Below are 26,152 nucleotides of genomic sequence, written 5' to 3' on the forward strand. Positions count from 1 at the left end.
ATAGCGCGTATGGGAGCAGAACAGCCACAGACAGAGTTAGCTAAAATATTTTAGTTTTTATCACCTCCAGGTTTGTCGGTGGGCAGCACAGATGGTTTGCAGCTGGGGAGCCAGTCAGTGTGCTTGTGAGGAAGCGATGTGATCCATGTCATGAAGCAATGCATACCATAAGGAAACTTTTCTTTGTGACTAGCCCAAATCTCCATTGTTGATGTTTAAGTCCATAACCTTCTGCTCTAGTTAGACTAGAAAGCAGACCTCAAAAATCCCCTTCCTCTGCACCACAACATTTTTACCTCCTTGTCCTCAGTTTTTTTTTTCCCCCAAGCTAGACAAACTCAGTTCTTCTGGGCTTTGCTCACGAGCCACATTCGCATCCTGGTGTCCCCTGCAGAGCAAAGGACGCACCTTCCAGAGTGGCAGGTCCTCAGCAAAAGAGGCAGTGAGGAGGACAAGGACCCATCCAGGCTTCACTCAGCTTCTTTCCTTCCAAGGTTAGGACAAGGCAGGCTGAGACGGCTGGGGTGATTACCCAAGTACAAACCTGCTAGCTATGGCAATTTCTCTTCCTCATCCCCTACTGCAGCCTGTAATGAGAAATAAGCTTTTGATATCGACCCACTGACTAGCCACAGCCAGCAGTGAAACACATCCAGCTAAAGGACGATGGCTAGCAGCACGTCTTTCTGGTTTTAACTGGTGATTATTCCAATTGAGTGAAACCAGGCTAATTCACTTCTTTAGCTCTTACTTCCACCTGTACTTACCCCACCTACTGATTTCTTTGTCCGAAGTTGCAGCAGGACTTCCAAGCTGCAGGTAGCAAAAGCACCCTCCAATATTTCACTACACACTGGAAACCTTGAAAGCAGTGGAGCAGAACAGGAGTCACATGGAGCTAATGGGGCCAGAGCCCAGAGGCATTAAAAGTCCTAATGCACATTTACAAAGCAGAGGGGGGAAAAAAAAAAAAGATACTTGGGTATTTCTGAGGGTCTAACAATCAGCATCAACTGGCAGTTGTCACCTATGGCTGTCATGCACAGAACATGCACTTGAAGGCAGTTTTCTGCCCCGTAACCAATTCGTCAAGAGACAGGCAGTCTAGTCCGATGTTTTCCAGGACTCTGTAAGGATTTCTCAAGTTCTAATCTTACAGCTTGTACTGATTCTTTATCTAGTGCGGGGAAAATATGTGTAAAATGGAACTGGTCTTTCAGACATCAGCACAGTGCTTTAAGATGTGCAGCTGACCCGCATCTAGTATTGCTACCAATATGTATCACAGGAGAAATAGAAGGGGAAAGAAGAGGGTGTAACACTTCAAAATCATATGGAAATCATTATCTGAATAGCAAAAATATGACATAAAACTATATACACATAGCATAGATTTGGGCTCTTGTGGGAGATTTGAGGGATTTTCTTGAGGCTGAGTTGTGGAGGGGTTGCTGTTAGATGGAGATTTGTTACTGAACCAGCCAGGAATTTCAAGGCTGGAAACAGGACCTGCCATGGGAGAGAAGCAACTCCGAAATAACAAGGCCCCAACGTGGTGTAAATCAATAGACCTATCAGTAGTGAGACTTCAGCGCGTAGACAGCTCGTGAACATGGACAATATCCAATCAGCTAACGCATGCTTGGAGCGTGGACGCGTGATCAGGAAATAACTGCATGTAGAAGGAGGCTTGTTTCTGTAATAAATGGCTTAGCTTGAATTCATATTGAATTGTGTGGAGTCCATGAGTTTTCGCCCTCGCAGGCTCTCCATAACCCTTGCTAGACAAGGAGGCATAATGATTTTTTACTCACAGTGCATTGAAAGGAGGTGCCACTCTGATCTGCATAACTTGCCACCAGCAGCCAGCCTCTGCTTTTATTTTTGACTGAATGTTCTGGTCAGAGTCAGGCCACAGAGGAAAACGGGGAGAGCGATTGGCAGATCTCAGCTGATGCAAAGTACTTTTTGGCATTTTTCAAAGGACAATCAATTGGAAAGGACTTGCTGTTAATCAGTGTGAAACAGATACATGTCAGATCCCCATGGAGCACACTACCATGTGAAAGAGCCTCTTAGAGCAGCAGTTTTTTGTGGAGGGAGTTTCAACAGGCAGTTTTCCTCTTAAGCCTGCATTTCTGACAGCTGCCTAGTATATTCTTCCCAGACTTGTCACATTTGTGCTGAGATATATCAATGTCTTCCCTTTTCTGCTCCTTAACCACTGCACAATCTTTCCATTTTTTAAGCAAAGAAAGACAGAAGCCATATTTTACATCATCTATAGCTGAAACTAGAGTTTTTCCTGTACAAGGAAATGATTTCTTGTTATCTGAAGATGACTTCTGTATTTTACAATAAAAGCCTCCATCCTCTTTTTATCCTTTTTTTTTTTCCCCAGTTCTCTGCACTTCCCCCATCTCTGAAACTGAACTTACCCAATCGCTTGCAAAGAAAAATAATAAAAGATAGGTTTGCTCTGTTTCCTGGTGACCAACACCACTGAGACCTCAGGTAGTATCACACTGGCTAATTCAGGACAGAAACAAGCACTGTCATGGTTAAGTGGGAGGAGAGGATTCACCTCTAAGCTTGGTGCAGATGATCCTTGACACAGCTGTCTGCTGTTCAGGGTGGAATTCACAGTGAGAGGAATCTCTTTTGAATATGGGAAACTATGTTCTGTGCATGTTTATTTGGCTTTTTGCGCTTTTTTCCCCACTACTAAGCTTAACCATCTTGTCTTTCTTGCATTACCCCTTCTTCCTGTAAAAGCCTTCAACAGAACTCCCTTGATGTGGGGCTGCCACAAGAGGGGACACTGTGGCTCCCTGAATAACCCGTAGAGAAAACTGGATGTGTCTTCCTTGCGCTTACCTCCAACTACCTCTCCCTTCTCCAGAATAATGTGCCCCTGAGGTGGGGGGAAAGCTCTTACATCAATAACATAGCACTACATAGAAATGAGAGAAAGGGCTTTAAAATGGCCCTTATTTCCGAAGTACATCAAGGGGATAACAGTTTGTGTCAAGCTGTGAAAATGAAGAACACAGTGCAGGTCTAGACTACTGTGGAGGCCTGAAGGAAGGAGATGAAGGACCAGTGATGGGAACTGACCTACTGTTTCAGACTGGAGGTGCCTCTAAATCAGCACAGGACACTGCACTCCTGGTGACGGCTTATTACCAAAGCTCCTTCCACACATGAAAAGGACGCAGTTCCTCGAAGGCATTTAGGCACAGGGTCAGCACAATGCGGTACTTCAAGTCTAACCATGTTGCCTTGACTGAAAAAAAAAAACCAAACCTGCCAAAACCATGTTACAGATAGTGTGAGGTTCCAATACCCCTTAGGGAGCCAGAGCAATAGAAATGCAACAGGAGGATAGCTTCCCACCCCTGCCATTAGTGAATTCCAGAGAAAAGTGCAAGAAGCCCATGGACATATGTTGTCTTCAATCCTGTCAGTCATGGATGTGACAGCTGGGACCTTTAAAGACTGTCAAGGAGGGAAACCAAGGCAGTCCAAATGCCAAGCCTGTCAGCAGCATAATTAACATGTCTACTCAGAAATGCAGCACTCACTGTACCTCCAATTGCCAGGCTATCAAAAATGCTGCTCACCCGGTAATTCCTGCACCTTGCGATAATGTCTAAGTTACTGCAAAGCCAAGAAAAAGGTCACCTATAGTGTTTGGGAAGACAGAAATCAGTTTGTAGCCCATGGGGAAAGGCAAGCTAACCTACCACAGGGGCTGTTGGCAGCTCCTGCTCCAGAGGAGTGCATCTGGAAACATGTATCCGATCATATTTTTAGAAAAGCACATCAATTTCACATGGGTGAAATGCCTGAAACAAAAAGGATGGAGGCAAGTTCTGTGGGGAATTCACAAACTATGACAGGTTTGGGAACCTCATCAGATGGAGTGTGCTCCCCAACAAACCTGCAAGAAGTAGTTTGAGGCAGGTAACATCAAGCGCCAGGTAAAACGAAAATTTTTCTACCCCATCTCTGGCAACGTACCTTGGGTAAACTTAGAAATGTAAAGTGACAAGTGATGGAAAGAAAAATCCCATGTTGTGAAAACCTGCCCACACAAAGAGGCAATTCTCTCCCTCCACAGACAAAATGGATGTGCATGGTTTGGTGTAGGAGGATCCTAGTACAGTACAGTACTTGAGGCAACCTAGATGAATGCTCAGGTTGAGCAAATCAAAGTTTTTATTTTAAAAAGGTGGATCTCTAGCCATCATGACTGACCAACATGACAGGACAGCACCTGAATCCACCGAAAGCCTCAGAACAACAAATTCAAGTCTACCTGAGCAAACTTGCTATCGCATCGCTTCAAAGTCCAGTGCTGCTGCCAGCATGGGCTCTTCCACGGCCGATCTCTGGCAGATGGGTCAGGGAAGGCACTGCAAAGGGAAACTCAGAGGTCCAGGTTCAGGTGTTACTGTACAGAATGACAGACTTGCAAGGACAGGGTGAGACACAAGAAAAGAAGATAAAAAGCACGCATGCAAAGAAGGGAAAAAGAGCTTCAGTAGTGGTAAGTCTTGTAAAAGAGCAGATTTTTACTTGAATTTAACAATTAGTGACAAAGATATACATGAAAGTTTTATCTATAGACTGTCAGAAAATTTTAAATCATAATCATATAAGAATAATCTTTCTGCACAATAAATATACCATTTCCCCTCCTCTTTCAGGTTGATTTAAAATGATGCAGGTTAAGGATATCTTACAAACAAAGAATCTTAGTTAAGCATATATTTAAGAAGGAAGTTTGCTTGCAAATTTCTATTTCTGAACAAATTATTTGGGAAAAAAACCCTCTTCAGTGGTACCACTGACTCCTTAAATTTAGAGGACCTGTAGTCCGGTTCTTGTCTCAACATCATTTTATTGACTTTACAAACAGAAAAAAAAGCAGCCTTGTGGTCAGCACCCGGGTTTCATTAAACAAGGACAGCTTTATCAGGAATTCCTGTATCAGAACAAAAGGAGAAAAAACAAAGATGAAGAAGTAAAGACGGGCACCTTGTACTCCTCATTATTGAAAAGGAGTTTCTGAGCCATATAAAGAGGTCTGCCACCCTGATCAGATGACACTGAAGACAGGAAATAGCACTATCTGAACACATGCTTAAAATGCTTTGGAGAGAAATAGTTACATTTAAACTGCTGTTGCAGATGGGAGGTTCTTGCCGAGATTGCAATCAGCTGTGCGAATTAGCATAGAGACGTAACACATTTGGCTAGATCAGTTTTTGTTAAGACCTGTCAGTGATACAGGAAAGGAAAGAAATTGCCCTTATAATGAAAATGGTCTTATTTGCAGCTCTGTGCTAAGTAGTATTTGTCATTAATCTCTGATTCCTTGTCCTTGGGCTGCTACTGCAGCTCCTCTGGGATGGCATTAACGTACCATTTCTTCACAGCTCCTACTTAACTCAGTCTCTGCTACAAACTGGATTTCTACCCCTGACCTGTGAAATTTCTTGAATTATCTGATAAGGGAGAGTTTCAGCCACGATCACAGCAGGTCCACAATTGTGCCCAAATGTTATAATAAAATATGGGTCAAATGTGCTATATGCAGCAGCATGAGGTATGAATTCCTGGTTTTACTGAAACTTCTTTACAGAGACCTACAGAAGTTGAGCATAGCTTCCTCATTGAGGACAAGAACACTCATCCCATGCAATCAAAATAATCAGAAGTGATTTCACAGGAAGGGTTATGTATTTTTAAAAAGTTATATTTAACTAAAGTCTAGCACCAGGCAAAAAACATGAATATTTAACAAAGTCAGACAGCAGCACATTTTAAAAAACAACAGTAATAATTTGCACACACTAGCTTATATTTTCAAAGCATTTAGAAAAAACCACATGAATTAATTATGCCTCACAACACCCTTGTGAGATAGGTAAGTATTATTAGTCCCGTTTTAGAGACTGGGAAACAGGTATGGAGAAAGTATGACCTGCTCACCACCACACATGTCAAATCCAGGAACAGAACACCAGATTTTCCAGTCTTCTGCCACACATGGTCTGACATCTTAAAAGATGGTAGTCTTTAAATAAAATTTGTTTCCTCTCACCCCTTTTAAGATGCCTGACCCCATTTGAGTTGGATATAAAAAGGTACCCAACAAGAGCTATTCAGGATAAACACATGGAAGCAGGAAGTAACAGTTTTTATAGACTGTGTGTTGCTGGAAACTGTATAAGGAAGGGCTTGACACGGGAGCTTCCATACTGCCAGAGTCACAGAGTGTTGCTTCTCATCAGGCATCTGCCACCAAGAAACTCACTGAAGCCTATATGCAATGCTGATACAGCTCCGAATCTGAGAAAAAAAAAAAAAAAAAGGTAAGGTTTCTTTGCCACTTCCAAACAAGGAATTTCTCTCTGGCAGGGAGTCTTCTCTGAGAAGAACTCATATGAGTACAACTGCACTGAGAGCAAAGACTTTTATCAGGAGATTCTCAAGGTGCAGCTAAGGGTGCACATATATCTGTTAGAAAACCTGCTAATGTCCATATATTGTGCTTTGTGTTAAGACAGATGGTCTGGAGGCACCAGCCATTCCTGGGGGTTGAAAATAACTCTCCATTGTTGCTTTGAGAAGACAAGTTCCCTTAGCATGTCACTTGCATTGAACTAGTCAGTGACAGACTAGGATTAAAAATTCCAAACCACCTGAAAATTCAAGTCCACAGATTTAACTCAATCAAATATCAAATCTGGCAAATCCATTGCTGCCTGTTCACAAACCCAGGCCCACATATTAGTGAAGAAACAGAAATGAGAAGTCCTTCCACCTTCAGTTACATTTGTCCACTACACACTGTCCTCAACACAGGATGAGGGAAAGGCTGAGGTACTAAATGCCTTCTCTGCCTCAGTCTTTAATAGCAAGACCAGTTGCTCTCCAGGTACCCAGTCCCTGAGCCAGAAGACAGGGATGGAGAGCAGAATGAAGCCCCAACAATCCAAGTGAAAATCGCTGACGACCTGCTGCACCACTTCGACACACACAGATCTATGGGCCCAGATGGGATACAAACAAGGGTGCAGAGGGAGCTGGTGGAGGTGATCACCAAGCCACTTTCAAATATTTACGAGCAATCCTGGCAAACTGTGAAGGTCCCAGTTGACTGGAAGATGGTAAATGTGATGGCCATCCACAAAAGGACCAGAAGGAGGATGTGCGGAATTACAGGCCTGTCAGTCTGACCTCAGTGCTGTGGAATGTCATGGAATAGATCATCTCGAGTGCCATCACAGCATATACAGGACAACGAAGCGATCAGGTGCAGTCAGCATGGGTTTATGAAATGCAGTTCCTGCCTGACCAACCTGTTCTCCTTCTCTGATGGGGTGACCTGCCCAGTGGACGAGGGAAAGGCTGTGGATGTTGTCTACCTACACTTCAGTAAAGCCTTTGACGCCGTATCCCACAGAATTCTTCTGGAGAAGCTGGCAGCTCATGGCTGGATGGGTGTACTCTGCAATGGATAAAGAACTGGCTGGATGGCCAGGCACAAAGAGTTGCGGTGAACAGAGCCAAATCCAGTTGGCGGCCGGTCACGAGTGGTAGTCTCCAGGACTCAGTGTTGGGGCCAGTTCTGTTTAATATCTCTATCAGTGATCTGGATGAGGGGATTGAGTGCACACTCTGTGTTTGCAGGCGACACCACGTTGGGTTGGAGTATTGATCTGCTGAAAGGTAGGAAGGCCATATAGAGGGATCTGGACCAGCTGGATCGTTGGGCTGAGGCCAACTGTATGAGGTTCAACAAGGCCAAGTGCCAGGTCCTGCACTTGGGTCACAGCAACCCCAGGCAGTGCTACAGGCTCAGGGAAGAGTAGCTGGAAAGCTGCCTGGCAGAAAAGGATCTGGGGGTGTTGGTTGACAGCTGGCTGAACATGAGCCAGCAGTGTGCCCAGGTGGCCAAAAAGGCCAACAGCATCCTGGCTTGTATCAGGAATAGTGTGGCCAGCAGGACTAAGGAAGTGATTGTGCCACTGTACTCAGCACTGGTGAGGCCCCACCTTCAATACTGTGTTCAGTTTTGGGCCCCTCACTACAGGAAAGACACTGAGGTGCTGGAGTGAGTTCAGAGGAGGGTGACAAGGCTGGTAAAGGGTCTAGAGCACAAGTCTCATGTGGAGCAGCTGAGGAAATTGGTTGTTTAGCCTGGAGAAAAGGAGGCTGAGGGGAGACCTTATTGCTGTCTACAACTACCTGAAAGGAGGTTGTAGCATGGAGGGTGTCGGTCCCTTCTCCCAAGTAGCAAGCAACAGGATGAGAGGAGATGACTTCAAATTGCGCCAGGGAAGTTTAGGCTGGATACTAGGAAAAATTTCTTCAAGGAAAGGCTTGTCAGGCATTGGAACAGACTGCCCAGGAAAGTAGCTGAGTCGCCATCCCTGGAGGTGTTTAAAAAACACGCAGATGAGGTTCTTAGGGACATGGTTTAGAGGTGAACTTGACAGTGTCAGGTTAATGGTTGGACATATCTTAGTTAAAGGTCTTTTCCAATCAAAACAACTCTATGATTCTATGATCTAGAGTCCAAGAAGTTGGTTTCATGACAGCTCAATCTGAAGATCTTCCCCATACTTTCGGATCAGCTTCATGTGGTTATGGTCCACTGACCATTGCTCTGGGAGGTGCTTGGGCTGCATGCTGTCCAAGAAATGCTGCCGCCAGCGTCTCTCCAACTGCATAAGTGAGCGCAGGCCTCCTTTAGCAAAACACTGCACCACCTTCAGTCCATGTGGCATGTAGCTCTCATTGCAGATCCTGCCAGGACACAAAGAGAGTTTATTTTCACATAAGCCCACTGTCAGACTCTAGGCTTGCCTACAATGAACATTAAGACACTGAAGATAATTTCAGCTGTGGAATTTAATTACAGACACACAGTAAGTTAACCAGGAGGGAGAGTTTTAAGCTTTGCTTCAATGACAGACTGCTTTCTGCAACACAGCTACACTGGGAACCTGGTTTACTTCAACTGAGAAAGTGTTATTCTTTTAGAGTAACACTAACAAGGCTCTCAAGGTCCATTACAAACTCTTCAGGAGACAGACTGCAAATTTCTCAAGCCAAGGCCCACATGACACTCCAGAGCCCTGATCCTGCCACTGGATTCCTTGCCTAGGTAGGCTGAGAGTTATGACATTGGCACATTAAAAACAACAGTGAGCTTAACAATGAGAAAACACTGACTTCATGCAGGGATCACATATTAGTTAAGAAAAGATATTTGGAAAGACTTTGAGAAAGAGGAAGAGAGGAGAGTTTTGATATTGTCTTTCAGTCTCCCTTCCTGATCTGTCCTTCAAAAGAGGTATAAAATAGTAGAGAAGAAGATGGAGAGTAAGATCTGAAGGAAATTGCTGGAAGAAAAAAGGAAAGGAGAAGCAACAAGAGCTGCAGTTCACAGACCACTACTGGGTTGAGGGGAGAAGGGGAAAAACAAAAACACAGTAAGAAATGCAGTGTGGTTGTTTACTTAGAGCCTTAGGCTACAGCACATACAACTACCTTCTTCCTATCCTTGCTTTCTAGTTAAATGCATCAAAATACTATAAATACAGACTCTTGAGCCTTATACAAGTGAAAGGGTTATGCTTTTGAAGGATCTTTTTTCCTATGCAGACCAACTCCTAATAGTCTCAAATTCAGACACACCATTACTTTAGGGAAGATACATCAATATCCCAAAGAGACCAGCAATGGGGTTTGTCTTATTTTCAGTAAAAAGCTGTGGGGAGGGTGGGGAGGGAAGTCAGCATGGGTGATCCTCAGCTCTGCAAATCCTGCTGGATTTTCTTTTATTTTGCTGCAGAAGAATTTGCCCAATGCTCTGTGTGTAGACAGCTTTTTGTTGAACTTATGTGCTAACATAAATGACTAAAATGTTACATTTGTGGATGGGCTCGTTATACCTGGTTTCCAGACCAGCTGCTTCCTGGAGCATCTCTGGGGTGACTGCCTCTGTGTTAAAGAAGTTCCTGATGCTTTGCAGCAGCTCTGCCCTTCGGGGGTCAGGCAGGCTGTCTGCATGCAGCAGGGCTCGGGCCCCTGAGCGCACTTGCCTGCGCAGAGGGTCCTCCAGCAGGCGCACGCCCTCCTCGGAGCCGATGGGAGCACCAAACTCCTCAGCCAGCTGCTGCTTGAGATGGTTGTCATAGTAATTAGAGATGGCATGGCAGGATGTGCAGAGTAGCAGCACATCATGAGAGTTGTGGTCCTTCATCTGGATGGGGAAGTGTCTTCGGTATTCATGAGGAACAATGTTCTTCCTAGGGAAGACAAACCAGCCAGCTCATTCCATTTGCCTGGAACTGCTGCTTCCCTGTTTCTCCTCTTCCTGGCTCACAAAGGGTCAACTAGTACTAAAAGTTCAGAAAAACAAAGATCCCCATGATCAGACCCTCAGTGTAGCAATAGGTCCTGCAGCTTTTTTTATAAAATATCTATTTGTACTTCACAAGCTTTCTGCATTTCTTTATTTTGCCTTCCAAAATTTCGTTGCTTTCAATTAAAAAAATGTAATTAATACCATTAAAAAAAAAAAAAAGCAATGCACTAAGAGACGCAACCTCTCAGCTAAACAGCAGCAGCTGCAAAGTCAAGAATCTCACCCTTTGTGACCTCATGAGCTTCAGACTCACCTAAACCTTAAGAAACTATAAGGACTAAGTAGTGGAAGGAACAGCACAGCTATTTTCAGAAGGAGATGCCATTAGAACAGTGTGTTGGCATACTGCTGCACCCTGTAATTCAAACTGCAGCACATACAGCTTACATATGCTTTGTTCTCTCCAAGGACTGATACCTCCTGTCTCTGTAAGAAGAGGAAAGGCTGGCCTGTTCAGTGTCAAACTCACCCAGACACCTACGACTACAGAGTATTCAAACAGTGATAACCCATCCGGGATGTGAACAAGCATGATGTTTCAGGCCACTAACCAAGTTTCTGGATGCCAAACTAGATGCAGACCTCAGTCCTGTTTCAAAAGACGCATTTTTCTCCTAAACCACTGAACAACTCACCGGATATAGGATTCTCGCTTGCCACATACAACACACAAGTTCTCTTTGACTGTCAGATAATAATCAACTTGAGACTCAGGACGTCCTGAAGGCTCAAACCGCAGCTTCACAACAAATGGGTCTGTGCTAACTAGCTCTGAAAAGGTAAAAGAAAAGAATATTCAAGGAAAAAAAAAAGTATTTGAAAGTTAAAATAAAGATGCTAAAACACAGCAGTCATCCTAGTGAATTCCCAAGTGTTTCCAATAAGAAAGGAAACAAAAAATTCATGCCCAATTATCTAAGAAACAGGGAAAAAAAAGTTATATTTCAAATACCAACAGGAAAATTGGTATGCTCACCTCCAATCCCCTTGTCAACATACCACTGAGCCTTCTTCCGATCACAAGTGCACAGAGGCTGTCCATCTGGTGCATGCAGGAAGCAGTTGTCATACAGTGGAGATTTTCTATGAAACAAGGGCAGCACCACAGCAACTATAACAGCATGCCAAAAAAACAGCTCTCTATAGCCATGTGTTCCACAGCGAAATACATGCAGCCTCCTCCAAACCACAGGAGTGCCCCTGAACACACACTTAAGGGTGCTCAGCACTGCACAGGCTGCTGTTAACAGAAGCAGAACATCTAAAAACTTACCTGGGGTTCACCAACTGACTGTAAAGTATTTTTGCTCTCCCAATGCCAACAGAAATTAACTCTGAATCACAGTTTCCAAGAGATGCCATCAATGATGACAGTTTTTAAAAAAAAAAAAATTAGAAAATAAAAGAAGTGAAGTCAAGAAGGATGATGAACTAAGAGTAAGTTAAAAGGCAGTGTGAACTTACAGACAAGGCAGTTTCAAGGATCAGCTGCCAAAGTCTGTATTTTAATGTTTTATTAAGACGACTTTTCTAAAACTTATTGTGAACAGCTATTACTTTATTCATCCAAGAGAAATGCAACAAAAAAGCTCTTGCAGCTCTGGGAACCCAAACAACATGAGTCCATGGAAATAATGAAGCTGGACTGAGGCCCTCTGAAACATAGGCACCTCAACTCAGTCAGTGGCCAAGAGTCCTGCTTGAGACATCTCTGGGGGTTTGTAGCAGAGCGTGGAAGGGCTCTGTTTTACATAAAACATTTCCTTACTCTGCCAACCTCCTTCAAACAAAACTGGAGAGCAGAGAAGGCTGGGCTTGGGGAGTACCTGGGAGGAACTAGCCAGGGATACAAACATATCACAATACACTGTGGAAAAGTTTCCTGTGTTCATATAAGTAAGGACTCAGCAGAACTCTATCAGCTAAAAAGGCTGATTCACAGTCTATGTAATTTGACAAAACGATTTCTTCTGAGGTCCATGCAGGAAAAAAAAAAAAAACAATAAAACAATAACAATATCAAAGGTCTCCTTCCATTGAGCATCACCAGTTTGGTTCAATCACCATGATAATTTGAGTACTTCCAAACTCTAAATGAATAAACTTAGAACTAAGCAGGCTTATAGAAAGCAAGAGTGCAAAAGGACTCCTGAAATCACATTCAGTCTTATTACAGAACAGAGACACACTGCTGAGATACTGTAAAAAAAAGAGAGTCTACGGATTTCTCATGAAGTCAAGTGCAGTTAAAAACAATAAATAAACAAACAAACATGAGGAGATCTCAATTTAGTTTGGAATGCAATTTTGTTTAAATATTAATCTGCCCCTGAGAGGCAGTCCTTCTGTTTTGTATGACACAGGCTCCAATTAAAACAAAAAAGATAAATTTGGAGGGATTTGCTGTGTACAACACAATACCATTAATGACTGCTAATGAAATAAATTATTATTGACTACATTAAAATGCCTCCATCACTAAGCCAATAAACTTCGAAATGAGAAAACAAGTACTAAAATAACCGGTTTTCTTTACAAATGGTAATTACAGACAGTTTTATTTCCTACATCCATGTGATAAATGTTATTAGATTGTATCCAAACAAAACCAAACATCCTAGCTCTCCACACCTTCCATTGCAATTTGGCTAAAGAGACTTCTCCAACTTGTTTTAGTTTAAAAACAACTGAACTCTCATTAGCAAAAGGCTGTAAGAATTCAGGATTTGCTCCACAAAATTGCCTGTGGGACAGAGATCCTGAATGCAGCAACAGGTGCCTCTGCAAGGCCAAAGCAGTACTGCTCACTCCTCCCTCTTCTTGGCCAACACAGAAGTGCAGTGCTTTGATGCTGCCACACCCTGTTGGCTGCCTCTGGCACCTCACCTGCTGTGCCTCACCTCTCCTAACCTTAACTGTCACCTCTGCTAAGTGCCCTGGCATCTCTGTGGCTGCAGTGACCTGGGGCAGCACCGTACAAACAGTAGCCCACTACGCAGATCCTGCTCACAGAACAAGCCCCATGAAGTTGCCACCTTCACCCTGGAGGAGACAGGGCACAGCTGTGTGGGCAGTAAATGCCAACAGACAACCCCTCAAACTGCTCATGAGCTAGTACAGATCCAAGTGCTGCCCCCATTTTCAATACCACCTAGAGGTAAATGGGAAAATAGAAAGAGGATCAGGCTCCCATGACTGTTTGGGCCCGTGTTTCCTTTCCCAGCTCATGTTATCCACCTTGTTTAACGAACAGAGAACGAGGCATCATTCAAAGATTTCTTTTCGCGCTACAAAGAGTAAAATGTGCTCATAGACTTACCGTGCAGAATATCCCACACCCAGAGGTTTTCGCTTCTGCCTTCGGGGATCTCTCACTTGCTGACTGCCAGAGGGCTGGCCGCTCACGGAAGATTTCCGATTCTTTGTTTTGTGAGGGGAGCGTCCCTCTCCGCTCTTCTCTCCGGTGCTGCTACTCTTCCTTCCTCTAAATGGGATATCCACCAAGCCCCGGCATTTACCCAGTGCTTTCTCCCACGAAGCGGCAGAGTTTTCAATTCCGGATGTAGCAGGGAGGCTAGCAAATCCCAGCAAATGAAGGAACAGAGCCACTGAGACCTGGGCATCCCTGGCAGCATAGAGAACCTGCAGAAAAGCATAGACATCAAGATACTGAAAAACAGCAAACCCTCCCAACCATTATCAGTCTTACACACTTGGTACAGTAAATCCAGAAGCTGGATTTATTTCCTTTTGAAGATCACACAAAGTTCTGGCAGTTGAGTGACACCTTCATAACATTACCACAACCCACATTTTTAGGGTCAGTCAGATTTAAATACTCACGGGTGACCCCAAGAACCTCAAAGAACTGAAAAAAAATTCAGGTCAGCCAGGCCTTAAATGCCCTCCAGGCCCATGAAGCTCTCCCTTAACTAATAAAAGCTGCCTTTTGACACAGTCTACAAATATTCAGTGTGGTTATTTATCCTGTCACTCCCTCTACTGGTCACTGATTTTGTAGACATCTGCAGCATGACTAAAGAAAGTGAGCAATCAAGGAAATCATAAAGGTCTAAAAATGAAGGTTTCCAGGGCCTCTCTCTAAAATTGTACTGACTTCTATAGATTGGAGGGAAAAATAATAAAAAGGTGAGGTTTTGGGTGCACAAACACTTCTTCAAGTGATCTTGCCTTGTAGGTCTTTCAGGACTAAAGGAAAACAAGCATCAAGAATGCAGTGAGAACAGCTGATAATGATCTTCATGGAAAATGAGAGAAATGCAGTACAGAGTCACACATAAGGTTTTGAGGCAGAATTCAAAGCAGGCTCAGATCTCCCTGTGTTAATGCCTCTTCTCTACTAAAACGGTTGCTTTTCCTCCCCAAACATGAAGTTGAAATGGAAGACACACCTGATCTGGTGTCAGTTCTTCTGCTTCCCAGTTGCTGCAACGCACATGAGGAGACTTGTCAAGCGGGCAGTTCAGGACTTTTTCAGCTAAAGACTTCAGGCTAAGGCAGTTGTGAAGTAGATCCTTCCTTCAGTTTAACAAAGAAAGTGAAACAAACATATTAAAAACAAAACTATATGACCATGCAAGTTCAAATGGTCTCATACACCTTGAACCTGCCAGAACACAATGCAACTCAAACATCACACAGCAGCCTGCCAGCTTTACAGGCCCTTTCCCTCCCCTCTGCTAAAATGTCCTTTTTAGATTTAGTAATTATCTAGTGCTTGCAATATGCAAAACAAGCAAGGCTGGGAGTTGGTAACATTCAAAGCTTAAGTGTTTGGCTCTGAGCTACCCATTTCTGAAATACAGAGGTTTATCATAGTGTGGCGGACCGTCTGCCCCAGGGGTTCATCACAAGCATGAGAGCCAGGAATGACTCAAAAGAATCCTGGCCACTAGAGACAACAAGTCCATCCTCACTGCTAAAAAGGCACCATCAGGTCAGCAAATCCATGCCCAGACCACTAACACTACATCCAGGCACACATATACTGTATGTGAAGAATATTCCCAAGTAAATAATTTCATTTTAGGAATAATGATGAGAAAAAGGCTTCATAATTGTAACCTTTTAATGGAAGTATTACTATTAAAAGAAAAAATTAGAGCTGATTTATTTTAGTCATTTTTTCAAGAAATTCTGTAATTCAACAGTTTCACTTATGTGCCCTGGCACATTTACCCCACATTTCTAGGCAGTGTATTTAAACATCTGTTGACATGGTGATCACTCTCACTGCATTACATCACTGTGCCTGGGCTTCCTACAAGCTGAAGCATCATACTCAGCAGAATCCAGATGGATATTGCATGAGAAGACTAACACACACAATTAGCACATGAAATCTTCATGAAGATTTCATTTCTGTTAAGACCATAGAACAGAACCATGACATGTTCTTGGGCTGCAGCTATCAATACTGATGCTCTAAAACCACCCTGAGAACTCCAGATGCACCTGCTAGGTATCATTCAGCATATGCAAATTACTTCTAAAATATTTCCACTCAAATGATGTCTCAAACAGAGCTGCCTCTGTTTTCAGACACTCACCGCTGTCTCATGGCTAAATACCGAAGATCCACGCTCCCTTTGACTGGAAGACCATAATCATGAAGTAGCTTGCAAGCATCTTCCCAACATCCTACCCCAACTTTCAACACGGCACTATCTGCCATGATGTCCAACAGGGTCTTTGGGATAGTCTGTCCACTGGCAACAAGCCTAGACAACCGAACAAGAACGCAGAAGCCACTGGAAGAAGCCATCTGTAGGAGGGATACAGGATTTGCTTTTCCCTCCACAGATACCTAAAATAAAGACAAAAAATCAGAGTCTGGTTTACAGTGTTATCAGCAATACTGGAGCTGAAACAAATTGCAAAAGAGACCACTGAAGACAGTAAATACCTATCAATTCATACAGTCAAGTATTGTTACATGTCTTTGTACTAATTTGTACAGCAAATTACATCATCTGTTTCACAGTGTTACTGTCCCCCAGCTACCTCTTGCCACACTCCCACAATAGAAACCTTTCCCCCTTCACCCTTCCCCCTCATAGCTGTGCTGGTGGAAGAAATCAGACACATTTCTTAATCCACACAAAGTGGCATAAAGCCACCCACTAAATAAATGTTTAAGGCAAACACATTGTTTAACTGGGGCTTATACTAATGACTGTGAAGTAATAAATTTCCAGCTAAAATAATGGCAAAGCCAGGATCTATAAATTACTCAAAGCCTGTTTTCAGAGTCCACACAGGCAAATGTACAAGTCGGAGACAACCTTTGCTTTCCAGTAGTCCCAGTGAGTTATGGGGTATTTCAAAAAGATGGACCAAATTTGAAATCACCAGTTTTTGAAACTGGGTCCATCTTTTTGAAACACCATGTATTTCCACCTATCAGTGTTATCCTTTTTGGGTTTATTATTCTTAAGAACTTTTTTCTTTAAGTATGTAGCTGGATTTAAAACAGTATAAACCCAAGCTACTTCTAGTAAATCACCTTTAAAGAGATATTATACAAATCACATAATGCTATACTTAGCCATACTATCACTACGGCTATAAACAAAATCACTATGTTTAGTATATGTGCTGGTTGTGCTGGGATCAAGTTAATTTTTCTTCAAAATAGTTAGAATCTTTTCTTTATAGTAGCTAGCACAGTCTTTCGTTTTGGATTTAATATGAAAAGAATGTGACAACACATGGAACTTCCCATGCTCTTCTTTCCAGTAGCCAGGTTGTGTTTTGGAGTTGGTATGGAGAGAAGGCGAGGACTCACTGATGTTTTGGCTGTTGCCAAGGAGACCAAGGACTTTTTCAACTTTACAGCTGCAGATGCACATGGAAGCTGGGAGGGGGCATAGACAGGACAGCACCTAGATTGACATCCAGGCTGGCCAATGAGATTATTCCCTGTCATTAGCAGCATGCTCTATATATAGCTGGAGCCAGCTTTTCCGGCTCATTAATTCTGTGTTAGTTTGTTAGTTCAGCCTTTTGCCATTCAGTCTTTGCCATTTTGTCCTTTTGCCTTTTTGCCCTCTTTTCAGGATCAGCTGTTTGTGACCAGGGCGCTCTCTTTTCTGGGACTGGCTGTTAACTGTGATCATGTTTGAGCACAAACTGCTGTCTGAATCTCTGCTTTTCTGGGATCAGCTGCATGTGACCAGTGTACGTGAGCAACTGCCTTGTGCATCACTTATTCTATATATATTATTATTATTATCATTAATCTGTCTCATTAAACTGTTTTTATCTCAGCCCAAGTGTTTCTCCCTTCCCTCTCAATTCTCTCCCTCATTCCGCTTGCAAGAGAGGAGGTGAGAGTGAGGGAGCATTTGCCATGGTCCTAGTTGCCTGCTGGGATTAAAGCACCACAGTATAGTTGATTAATCACAGGAGCTCAGCAAATGAATACAATTTTCCATAGTCAGTCCTGTCGTATCCATTCAAGTAAAGGAATCACTCCTCCCCAGGTGACTTCCCATTGCAATTTGGAACCTAAAGGAGAGACATTGCTTCATCACTCACCCACTCACAATCAATTCCAAGCACTGGCCACTGCTCCAGCTCCTTCTTCAGCAAAGGTTCAACATGATCCCACTCCTCCTGCTCTGAAACTATTGCTATGTCTGCACCAAGGGTCCTCGCTACCCAGGAAAAGGTGGGAGATTTGAAGAAGGGAAACACCTCCTTATCCTCTGTCTTAATCGGTTTCTCTTCTCCTGAGTTTATAGCTGCTTCCTCTTGCTGACTACTAGAGCATGATTTTCCTTTCCGACGCTGGGTTGCTTTCCACAAAACCAGGCCTCCCACTGCAACACCAAGCAGGGTTGCCAAAGTAATTGTCACTGCTGTTTGCTTGGGCATTTTTTTTTTATCCCACTTTTCCTCCCTTCACCTTCATCCGCTGAAAATGGTATTGTAAGATTTTATCATGGTCTGCAAAGAAAAGGAGGTAGAAATTAAATACAACTTAATTACACATGTTTAGAGGTATTAAACACACCCACTGGTATCATATCAAGGTTCTAGCCACAACTCACAATCCTGATGGAAGAAGGACCGAGTGTCACTTTGGAAGACTGGGATTCAGCAGATAGACTGCTGCAGCAATGGACAGGGCAGTAACAGGAGACCGAATGCCACTGTTCATCACACCATCAGAAAACTTAAAGGCAATCCACTGATTTATACTGCTGCAATTAGATGCTTCCAAAAACTCTTGTATTTAAAAAAAAAAAATAAAATAGTCAGGGATATCATCAACATCTTTTAGCTCAGTTTGAAACTATATCAACCTAAACAAGATTATATTACTGCAGAATAAGCACATCTACTAACGCATTAGTGAAAAACAGGCATTGTCCATTACATTCACATCCATATTAAGGTCAAATGGCTCTTCAGACATTGAAAAGCCCTATTTATAACACAGCTTTGCCTCTACCACAAAAGAGCTGAGCTCCCTGACTGAAATCAGTCCTGTCCCTGCACCCCCATCTCCACAGCGCACCATATTCTTTAAAGGTCTGCCCTTACCCACTCTTCAACATAGGCAGAAGCTGTGGTGTGGGTGCTGCTACAGCCCAGCACAACCGCTAACAGCATTCGGGGAGGGGACACGGGCACCTGCCCGAAAGCTCGTGAACCGACAGGTAATTTACTCTCGCTTCTTAAACTGAACGAGAAGACTGAAAGTGATGAGGCCCAACAGCTGCTACCTACCGCCAACCTCTTCGGGAACCGGGGGACGCAGGCACACCCCGCCCCGGCAGGAGACGCTCCGATGAGACAAACCGCCCCCAGCCCAGCAGCAGCGCGGGGCCGCGGGCCGAGCCGAGGAGGCCCAGGCTGCCCGCCATGGGGACGTGTGCGGCCGGCAGCGGCCCGGGGTCAGGCCGCGGACCGGGGGTGGGCCTGGCCCCCTCGGAAACTGCAGCGAGCGCTCCTCTGGGCCTCCTCGCAGGCCCGGCGGGATGGCGGCAGCTGGGGACGGGCCTCAGCACCCCTTAGCAGCACGGCGAAGGCGCTGCCCGTTTTAGGCTTGGCCGTAGTTCTCCCGGGGGGTGCCGTCCCGCGGGAAGCAAGTAGGTAGGAGGCGCCGAGGGCCCGGCCAGAGAAACCGCGAGCCCACCAGCCTGCGCAGGCGGGACACCTGCCGGCGCGGCCCGCCCCCGCGGTGCACGCACCAACCTCTCCCCTCCCAGCCCCCGCCGCCCGGCCCACAGACGCCCCGTCGGGTTGCGCACCGGCCCGCCCGCTACCTGCGCATCCGCGAAACGCTCGTCTCGAGCTGCAGGAACCCCCCTGCGGGATAGTCGTCACGGACACCGGGAGGCTTAGAGTGGCGGACGCTTCCTCTTTCCCGGCCGTGCGAGCGGACGGTGGGCGCCGCCATGTTGTACGGCAGCTTCTGGCCGGGCAGCTGAGGCGGGGCGCGCGGCGTCTGTCGGTACCGGCCCGGCGTGCAGCACCGGCCTGCCGTGCCCGGATCCTCCGCACAGAGGAGAGGGGGCTCGATCACTTCGGGCCCCGTACCCGTGGAGCGGCTGTGTGGTTGTCTCGCCGCTGCCGGGGCGGCAGGACCCGGCTTAGGGGTCCGACGCTGTGCTTGGGGTGGCGGCCCCAAGACGGGGGAAACCAAAAGCGAACCGTGGCCATATCTAGAGTGGCAAACTAGAAGAAAACAAAAGGGAAAAATCAAGCGGAAGGGATGAAAAGCTTAACAGAGGAGTTCTTATGGCAAAGCTCACGTGTGGGGAACAAGTGTGGACATCAGAACTGTGACCCCACAACACGTGGACAACGACTATACAGCCAGCTGCTGTGTGCATCGAGTCTTGAGACCACGATTGTCAAAAAAACAAAGAAGTCCCTAGCCCAAATTCCACTGCAACTGAAAGGGATCTGAGCATCCTATTTCTTCCAATTCCTTTGGTATTAATATTATTTACCAATTCTTGTGCTGTTAGAAACCCAGCTAGTTGCATCTGTTTGAAGGGGGCACTGAAACCATGTGAAATTGCTTTGACAATTTGACAGTCTGTGTCAAATTCCATTTTGGTTTTACTTTGACACTTGTGATATAATCATCAGGATAGGAGGATCTCCTTACCAGAGACTTGGTATTTGGCAAACAAGTTGTTGGAGGGGTGCAATAAGGCAGCTAATTGCTGTTGTCAGGGAAAATCTCTATAGAAGCAAATTTTTTTTCTGTCTGGAGATGAAAGCTCACTTTTTTGATTTTGTTTTTGTTTTAAACCCACTAATGAGGTAGAGATGGATTGATAGGAAACAAGGATCACAGTTGGTTTCCAGAAGAACACTTCTCTGAGCAAATGAGGTCCTCTCTGTCAGAAATAAGATGCCCAGGCCATTAAAGCTTAAACAGCTGGTTATTCCAAGGACCTGCTCTAAGCCCAGGATGGTGCGATCCTGTCAGGTCTCACAGGTGGTGGGGTCACATCAGGAAAGTTTATTTTTCATTGACTTGTATTTTGAATTTACAAGTGCTTTATGCCCGATAGTTACAGCTTCTGGATAATCAGTCTTTCTGCAAAGACCCTCAGTTGCACTACAGTGAAGAAATTTTTATCCATTTTTATGTTTCTCCACAGGGGGTTACAAAGCAGTTCCATCTCACACACTGCAGTAACGCACACACCTTGTCTCTGGATCATTCTCTTCCACAGGGGAGGTCTGCATCTTCCTTACAGTCATGATCCCGCCACGGCTTCTCTGTCCATCCCCTGCAATCCGATGCACCAAACACAGTGACCAGCTGAAATGGAGATCACAGGGCAGGAGCCAGCACTACTCAGAAGCTCATCATGAGACTCATGCTCAGGAGAAAAAGCTGGATGGGGGTCTGGCTGTAACTGAGTTCCCACAGTCAGACAGACATGTTCTCCCTCCTTCTTTCCCTTCCTCTTCCCTTCACACCCCTCAATATATAATGCTTTCTACAGGGTCACAGTCATCTTGTATAAACCTGGACGGTCCCTTGGAAGGGTAGCCCCATGTTTCCTGTTCAACCTGACTGACTGCTCCCTCCCTGCTCCCTTGCTCCAGCATTTCTGTAATGACAGTGTCAGAGTATCACGGAACTGATCCAGCTGTAAACTAGTTCAAGGCAAAAAGTTACTATCTAGGGGCACCACAGACTTATTTCAAGGCCCAAGTGACTGGAAGGAGACCCAAGAAGCCGATGTGGCTGGGCTCCAGGATCCTGCTCCCCTTTTATGGGGTAGGCAAGACATTTTTAAGAGAACTTTCTCAGAGCTCAAGATGAGCTCAGGATAGTGACCAAATCTGAAAAAATCTGCTAAGTTTGATTGTAACTGGACCCATTCATAATAAACTGGCATCCACCAAGAAAACTGAAATATGCCAGTTCTTCCTTTCACAAATTGTTTATTTTAGTTTCTAAGGTAATGGAAGCTTAAGTGTAAAGTTACAAAAGAGAGGGGGAAACAATAAGATACCCAAGCATTTATTACACAGTAAAAGTCTCACAGAGAAGATGCTATGTAATGGAACCCCCCAAGTCTAGCTTTTCTACAATAACAGGATTGTATCCTTGGCTGCATTCAAAGCCGTTATTTTTCATGGCATCACTGACATAAACAGAGTCCTGTAAATCCTATGTCTTTAACAGCTTGTCTTACTACCTACATAGCCATTTATTCAAGTATAAAGGTTAAATTAAAAATAAATGAAAGCAACTGATGCATGAGTGCACTTTAGCAAAAAAAAAAAAAAGTTCCTAAAGCCTGATGTGGACATTGCTGAAGATAGGTAACCAAGTGAGTAAACACCAACTGCTGGCTTAGCCTTACTTATGGGAAATCTGTTGCAGCACATATCTGGAAGCCTTTACACAGTAAGCAGCAAGATTCAGTTTTCTTCCTGTCTCTGTACCATGATCTGAGATTTCTGCAGAGGTCTCTGTCAAAAGACTCATTTTTTAGCCTGATTTCCTAAGAAAAGAAGCCTTATGCAATTACACTGTCTGTTGGTGTTTCTGCCTGTGGGTCCCCTTTCTTTGCCAGAAAAACATGTTTAAGCCATTGCCCCATTCCATCTAAATTTGTACAAAGGTAACTTCTGTGAAATGCAAAGCCAAATTGATGAAACAAATCCTAATAAAGCTGTCTCTGATAAAATGGCAAGCATGTGCAGACACTGCTTAATATACATAAAGAGAATCCACACAGCAGTGCCATATCAGGACAAGTCCATAAGAAACCAGGCTTCACTTGTTCTGCTGATCACAGAAAAAAAAAAAAAAAAAAAAAAAAAAAAAAAAAATATATATATATATATATATATATATATATATATATATAAAATCACATTAGCTCATCCTTTAACAGGGAGAAGACTAGGGTAAATGATTCAGTGTTCAAAGGAAAATCAATGATAGTGGAATATCAAAGGAAAGAGGCTCTAGCCAAGACTTAAATTGCTGTTAGCAGACAATGAGGAGAGAGCTGCATGTAGTCCCCACTAGCTCATTACTAACACTATTTGGGCCCCATCTCAAGATACAGGAGAAAGCCAAACTCTCGTTTCAACTCCTAATGTGTTTTATCTTCCTCATGTCCATGCTAGTAACCCCATGACTACATATTCAAACAAGTCATTTTGAGCAGGGTTTGTTTTAACAGGGCTGATACCAGGGAGCCAGTAGGAGCGCTTCTTCCATCAAAAACTCAGAATAAGATCAGTTTCAATCAACTGTGAAGCCACATCCTAGAGGTGGAGTTTCACACTGTAACAAGGCAGATAGAAGGTTTAACTCCTGTTGAAAAGGCAATTCTCCTTTCCCATTCTACCTGTAGGCATTATTCTACTTCACTTCTGCAAACACTAGTGTCTGTTTGATTCAAGGATTTAAGCAAGCAGAAAGGTAGTACAGCAAAAACCAAATACCTTGAACTAACTTACCATGAGCCAGATCTCAGTGAAACTACATCCAAGTCAAAATATGAATCAGCAGTAATTCACTGTAGGATCTGCCAGAGTGTGCAGGTTTTGCAAAGAACCTGAAAAAAACTGCTGTCAGGGGTGTGAGCTGCCAGACTGATCCCACGAGGATGAGTTATGTTAATATTCATCATCAACAACATATTTCTTTATTAATTGCCAACTCTTTCATTGCTCTTGTACGTACAAAGAGCTAGAACATGGTTCTTTCTCGTCTCTGAAAGGCCTCTTATTAACTTGGTGCATATCTATGGATAACATCACCAGTCTACTGCCACTCGAGCTTGTACATCAACTGTCAGATCTGACTGAAAGCTCTTTGTAGATCCTAGCATCCAGGGTCCATCCAAATTTTAGAGTTCCTCTATATGGCATCTCTCAGACAGCCCTTTGATCTATCCATGCAAAGATGACCCTTGTTTAGTTCTCTTGCCTCCATACTGAGACTGCCCAAATACCTCTCCCTCCAGCATTAACCACTTTCTTGTAACACAACAGCCATGACAGGTATAAACACCATGATCTGACAACACATTAAAGCTGACTTCAGTCCTCCTATTAATGATCAAATATGCCACAGCCATCAAGTGGAAACCACTAATGCAATTTCACTCATTCTGCCAATTCAAATTTGTTCATAAAAAATGTTGAAGGGTTAATTTTGTACCAGCAGACCTTAAAACCAGATCAGGTATTGTCAGTCTTTCCAGAGGCAGCACAAAAATTCTGTAGCATGGGCAGAAGCTAATGTGAGAGTGGTGCGACAGCATGGCCACAACTGATCCAGGCTGGGAGAGTGGGCTCTGCACAGCCCTGGAGTTAGCAGCTCTGAAACCACAACCCAACACCGTTTATGTAGATCATTACTCTGACCACATCACTTCTGTTTGAAGCATTCTGCTAGTTCCCTCTTCTGTACTGCATCAAACATTATTTACTGATCTTAATTCCCAAGAGCCCTCACAGAAAGTCACCACCCTGTTCATTATCTCCCGTTTCCTTTCCAGTTGACTCCTCCCCTCTATTGCCCACTTGTTGAAATTCCAATAAAAACATTTTGTGCCTTATTTCACGCTGCTTTTGAGACATGGTGGTGACGATAAACAGCCATTAACAGAATAAAGTTGCTCAGGCAGTGCATACGGACCCTGACTTAAGCTGCCCATGAGTCTGATCAAGCTCATTCCAGCTCAGTCTGTGCCATTCAGTCTCAGCCCAGCACCTTGCATGCCAACGCGGCCAACAAAACAGTAGCTCAATGAAGTCCAATTGGTTTGACTAAGTACCGTCCATACTTCACTTTCATTCCAAACTGCTGAAGGCTCTCATTGAAGTAGAAAAAGATGTTTCTTTGATGGTACTTCAGCATGACTCAGGCCACTAGTGTTTGTGTTTTGAAGAGATTACAGCACTCTGGCATTATTAACACAGCAACACATTATTTTCAAATGAAAATGTTACTGGTATAGGTCATGATATTTTCCTTAGGTGTTATCTATTTCAAAATTAATTCAAAGGACTCAGAAAGTGAAAAGAATGCTTACTAACACTTTTTAACCTATATGTTAATGTGAGAGAGTATTGCATTTAGCAGAAAAGGCTGGCAGTCTCCTATTATTCTTCTTTCAAATTTTAACAACATATCTTCTTCCTGACTGCTTACAAATGTGATTTTAAAAGAAAATCAGTTAAATCCTTCCTGAAAACCTGTGTTTAGGAAATAATTTTATTTCCATTTGTCCATGTAAGGACATAGCTTTCCTAGAGACTGGATCCAGAACACGGCGAAAAAGCACTGGAGATTTTATTGTGTTGCATTTCAAATGGAAGGATCCTACACCTATTTATTTCAATACAGAAACCAGAGATATGCAACCTGAACAATACTTTAGAAAAAGGAGAAAATGAACCACATGTGCCAAAAGTGACATCTGCAGTGTTCAAGGCCAGGTTGGATGAGGCTTTGAGTAACCTCATCTAGTGGAATATGTCCCTGCCCATGGCAGGGGAGTTGGAACTAGAGGATCTTTAAGGTTCCTTCCAACCCAAACCATTCTATGATTCCATAATGTATTTCTGGAAGGCTCTCAGATAATACAATGATGTAACCTGTATGAAAATTATAGAGGAGAGAATGGGATACAAACTGATGGAATCAGCGTAGAGTCTATAGGTAGAAAAATGTAATGCCACTGCCTATGTTGAGAATTCAGATATGAGCAACAGTTTCTGATATAATTGTAATGGCACAGAATTTCTTGGCATGCAAGCAAAAGAGCTATAAAATATGATTTATACCAGTGCAACTTACCTGTCTCTGAAGCTAATGTAATAAACACAAATTACGACTGAAAGGGCCTTTGCATCTCTATCCTGAGGTTTGCTGGACATGCAACGTAGCAATAGCTGGCCATTGACAGCCGTAAGTAGAACAAAACCTTCATATAGCTCAGATGCAGGAGAGATTAAGCATTCTTGGTTTTCATGTCAATATTAACACTGTTAATTATAATTCTAACAGAAAACAGTTAACAGACTGTGTCTGGATATTCGTTTCAAATTATTATTATTATACCTTTAATTAAGTTCTGATATATTTACCTGTTGACAACACATCTGGAAAAAAAATTATATATAAGTTCAAATGTAAGACACGTTCTTACCTTTTTTTTTTACATTTTT

At 43.6% G+C, this 26,152-nt stretch overlaps 1 protein-coding gene across 5 annotated transcripts; it reads right to left on the reverse strand.

The window, feature by feature from the left end:
• Positions 1–4,203: 4,203 nt before the first annotated feature.
• On the reverse strand, positions 4,204–23,525 carry EXD2 (exonuclease 3'-5' domain containing 2). Of its 5 annotated transcripts, XM_065839382.2 has the most exons (11): positions 23,432–23,525; positions 21,147–21,263; positions 19,747–20,158; positions 18,011–18,421; positions 16,021–16,277; positions 14,863–14,989; positions 13,770–14,092; positions 11,427–11,533; positions 11,086–11,221; positions 9,975–10,331; positions 4,204–8,823 (listed from the first exon to the last, which is right to left on the reverse strand). In XM_065839382.2, exons 4-11 carry the CDS (start codon positions 18,347–18,349, stop codon positions 8,607–8,609), a joined length of 1,863 nt encoding a protein of 620 aa, XP_065695454.1. In that variant the 5' UTR covers positions 18,350–18,421; positions 19,747–20,158; positions 21,147–21,263; positions 23,432–23,525; the 3' UTR covers positions 4,204–8,606. The 5 variants fall into 5 exon arrangements, 4 of the variants coding, with proteins under 4 accessions (XP_065695454.1, XP_065695456.1, XP_065695452.1 ...); XR_010651431.2 differs by lacking the exons at positions 19,747–20,158; positions 21,147–21,263; positions 23,432–23,525 and adding an exon at positions 19,208–19,662 and having other exon boundaries at positions 4,204–6,360; positions 8,263–8,823; XM_065839384.2 differs by lacking the exons at positions 19,747–20,158; positions 21,147–21,263; positions 23,432–23,525 and adding an exon at positions 19,208–19,662 and having other exon boundaries at positions 10,125–10,331.
• Positions 23,526–26,152: the final 2,627 nt, after the last annotated feature.

This window comes from Patagioenas fasciata, chromosome 5 (assembly GCF_037038585.1).
Source record: "Patagioenas fasciata isolate bPatFas1 chromosome 5, bPatFas1.hap1, whole genome shotgun sequence".
NCBI lineage: Eukaryota > Metazoa > Chordata > Aves > Columbiformes > Columbidae > Patagioenas > Patagioenas fasciata.

Coding starts and splice junctions, on each gene's coding strand:
- EXD2 (XM_065839382.2), bottom strand. CDS start 18,349: ATGCCCAAGCAAACAGCAGTGACAATTACTTTGGCAACCCTGCTTGGT. Junction 14,990..16,020: donor TATTTAGCCATGAGACAGCG/GTGAGTGTCTGA, acceptor GTTAAACTGAAG/GAAGGATCTACTTCACAACT. Junction 10,332..11,085: donor AAGCGAGAATCCTATATCCG/GTGAGTTGTTCA, acceptor TGTCTTCCCTAG/GAAGAACATTGTTCCTCATG.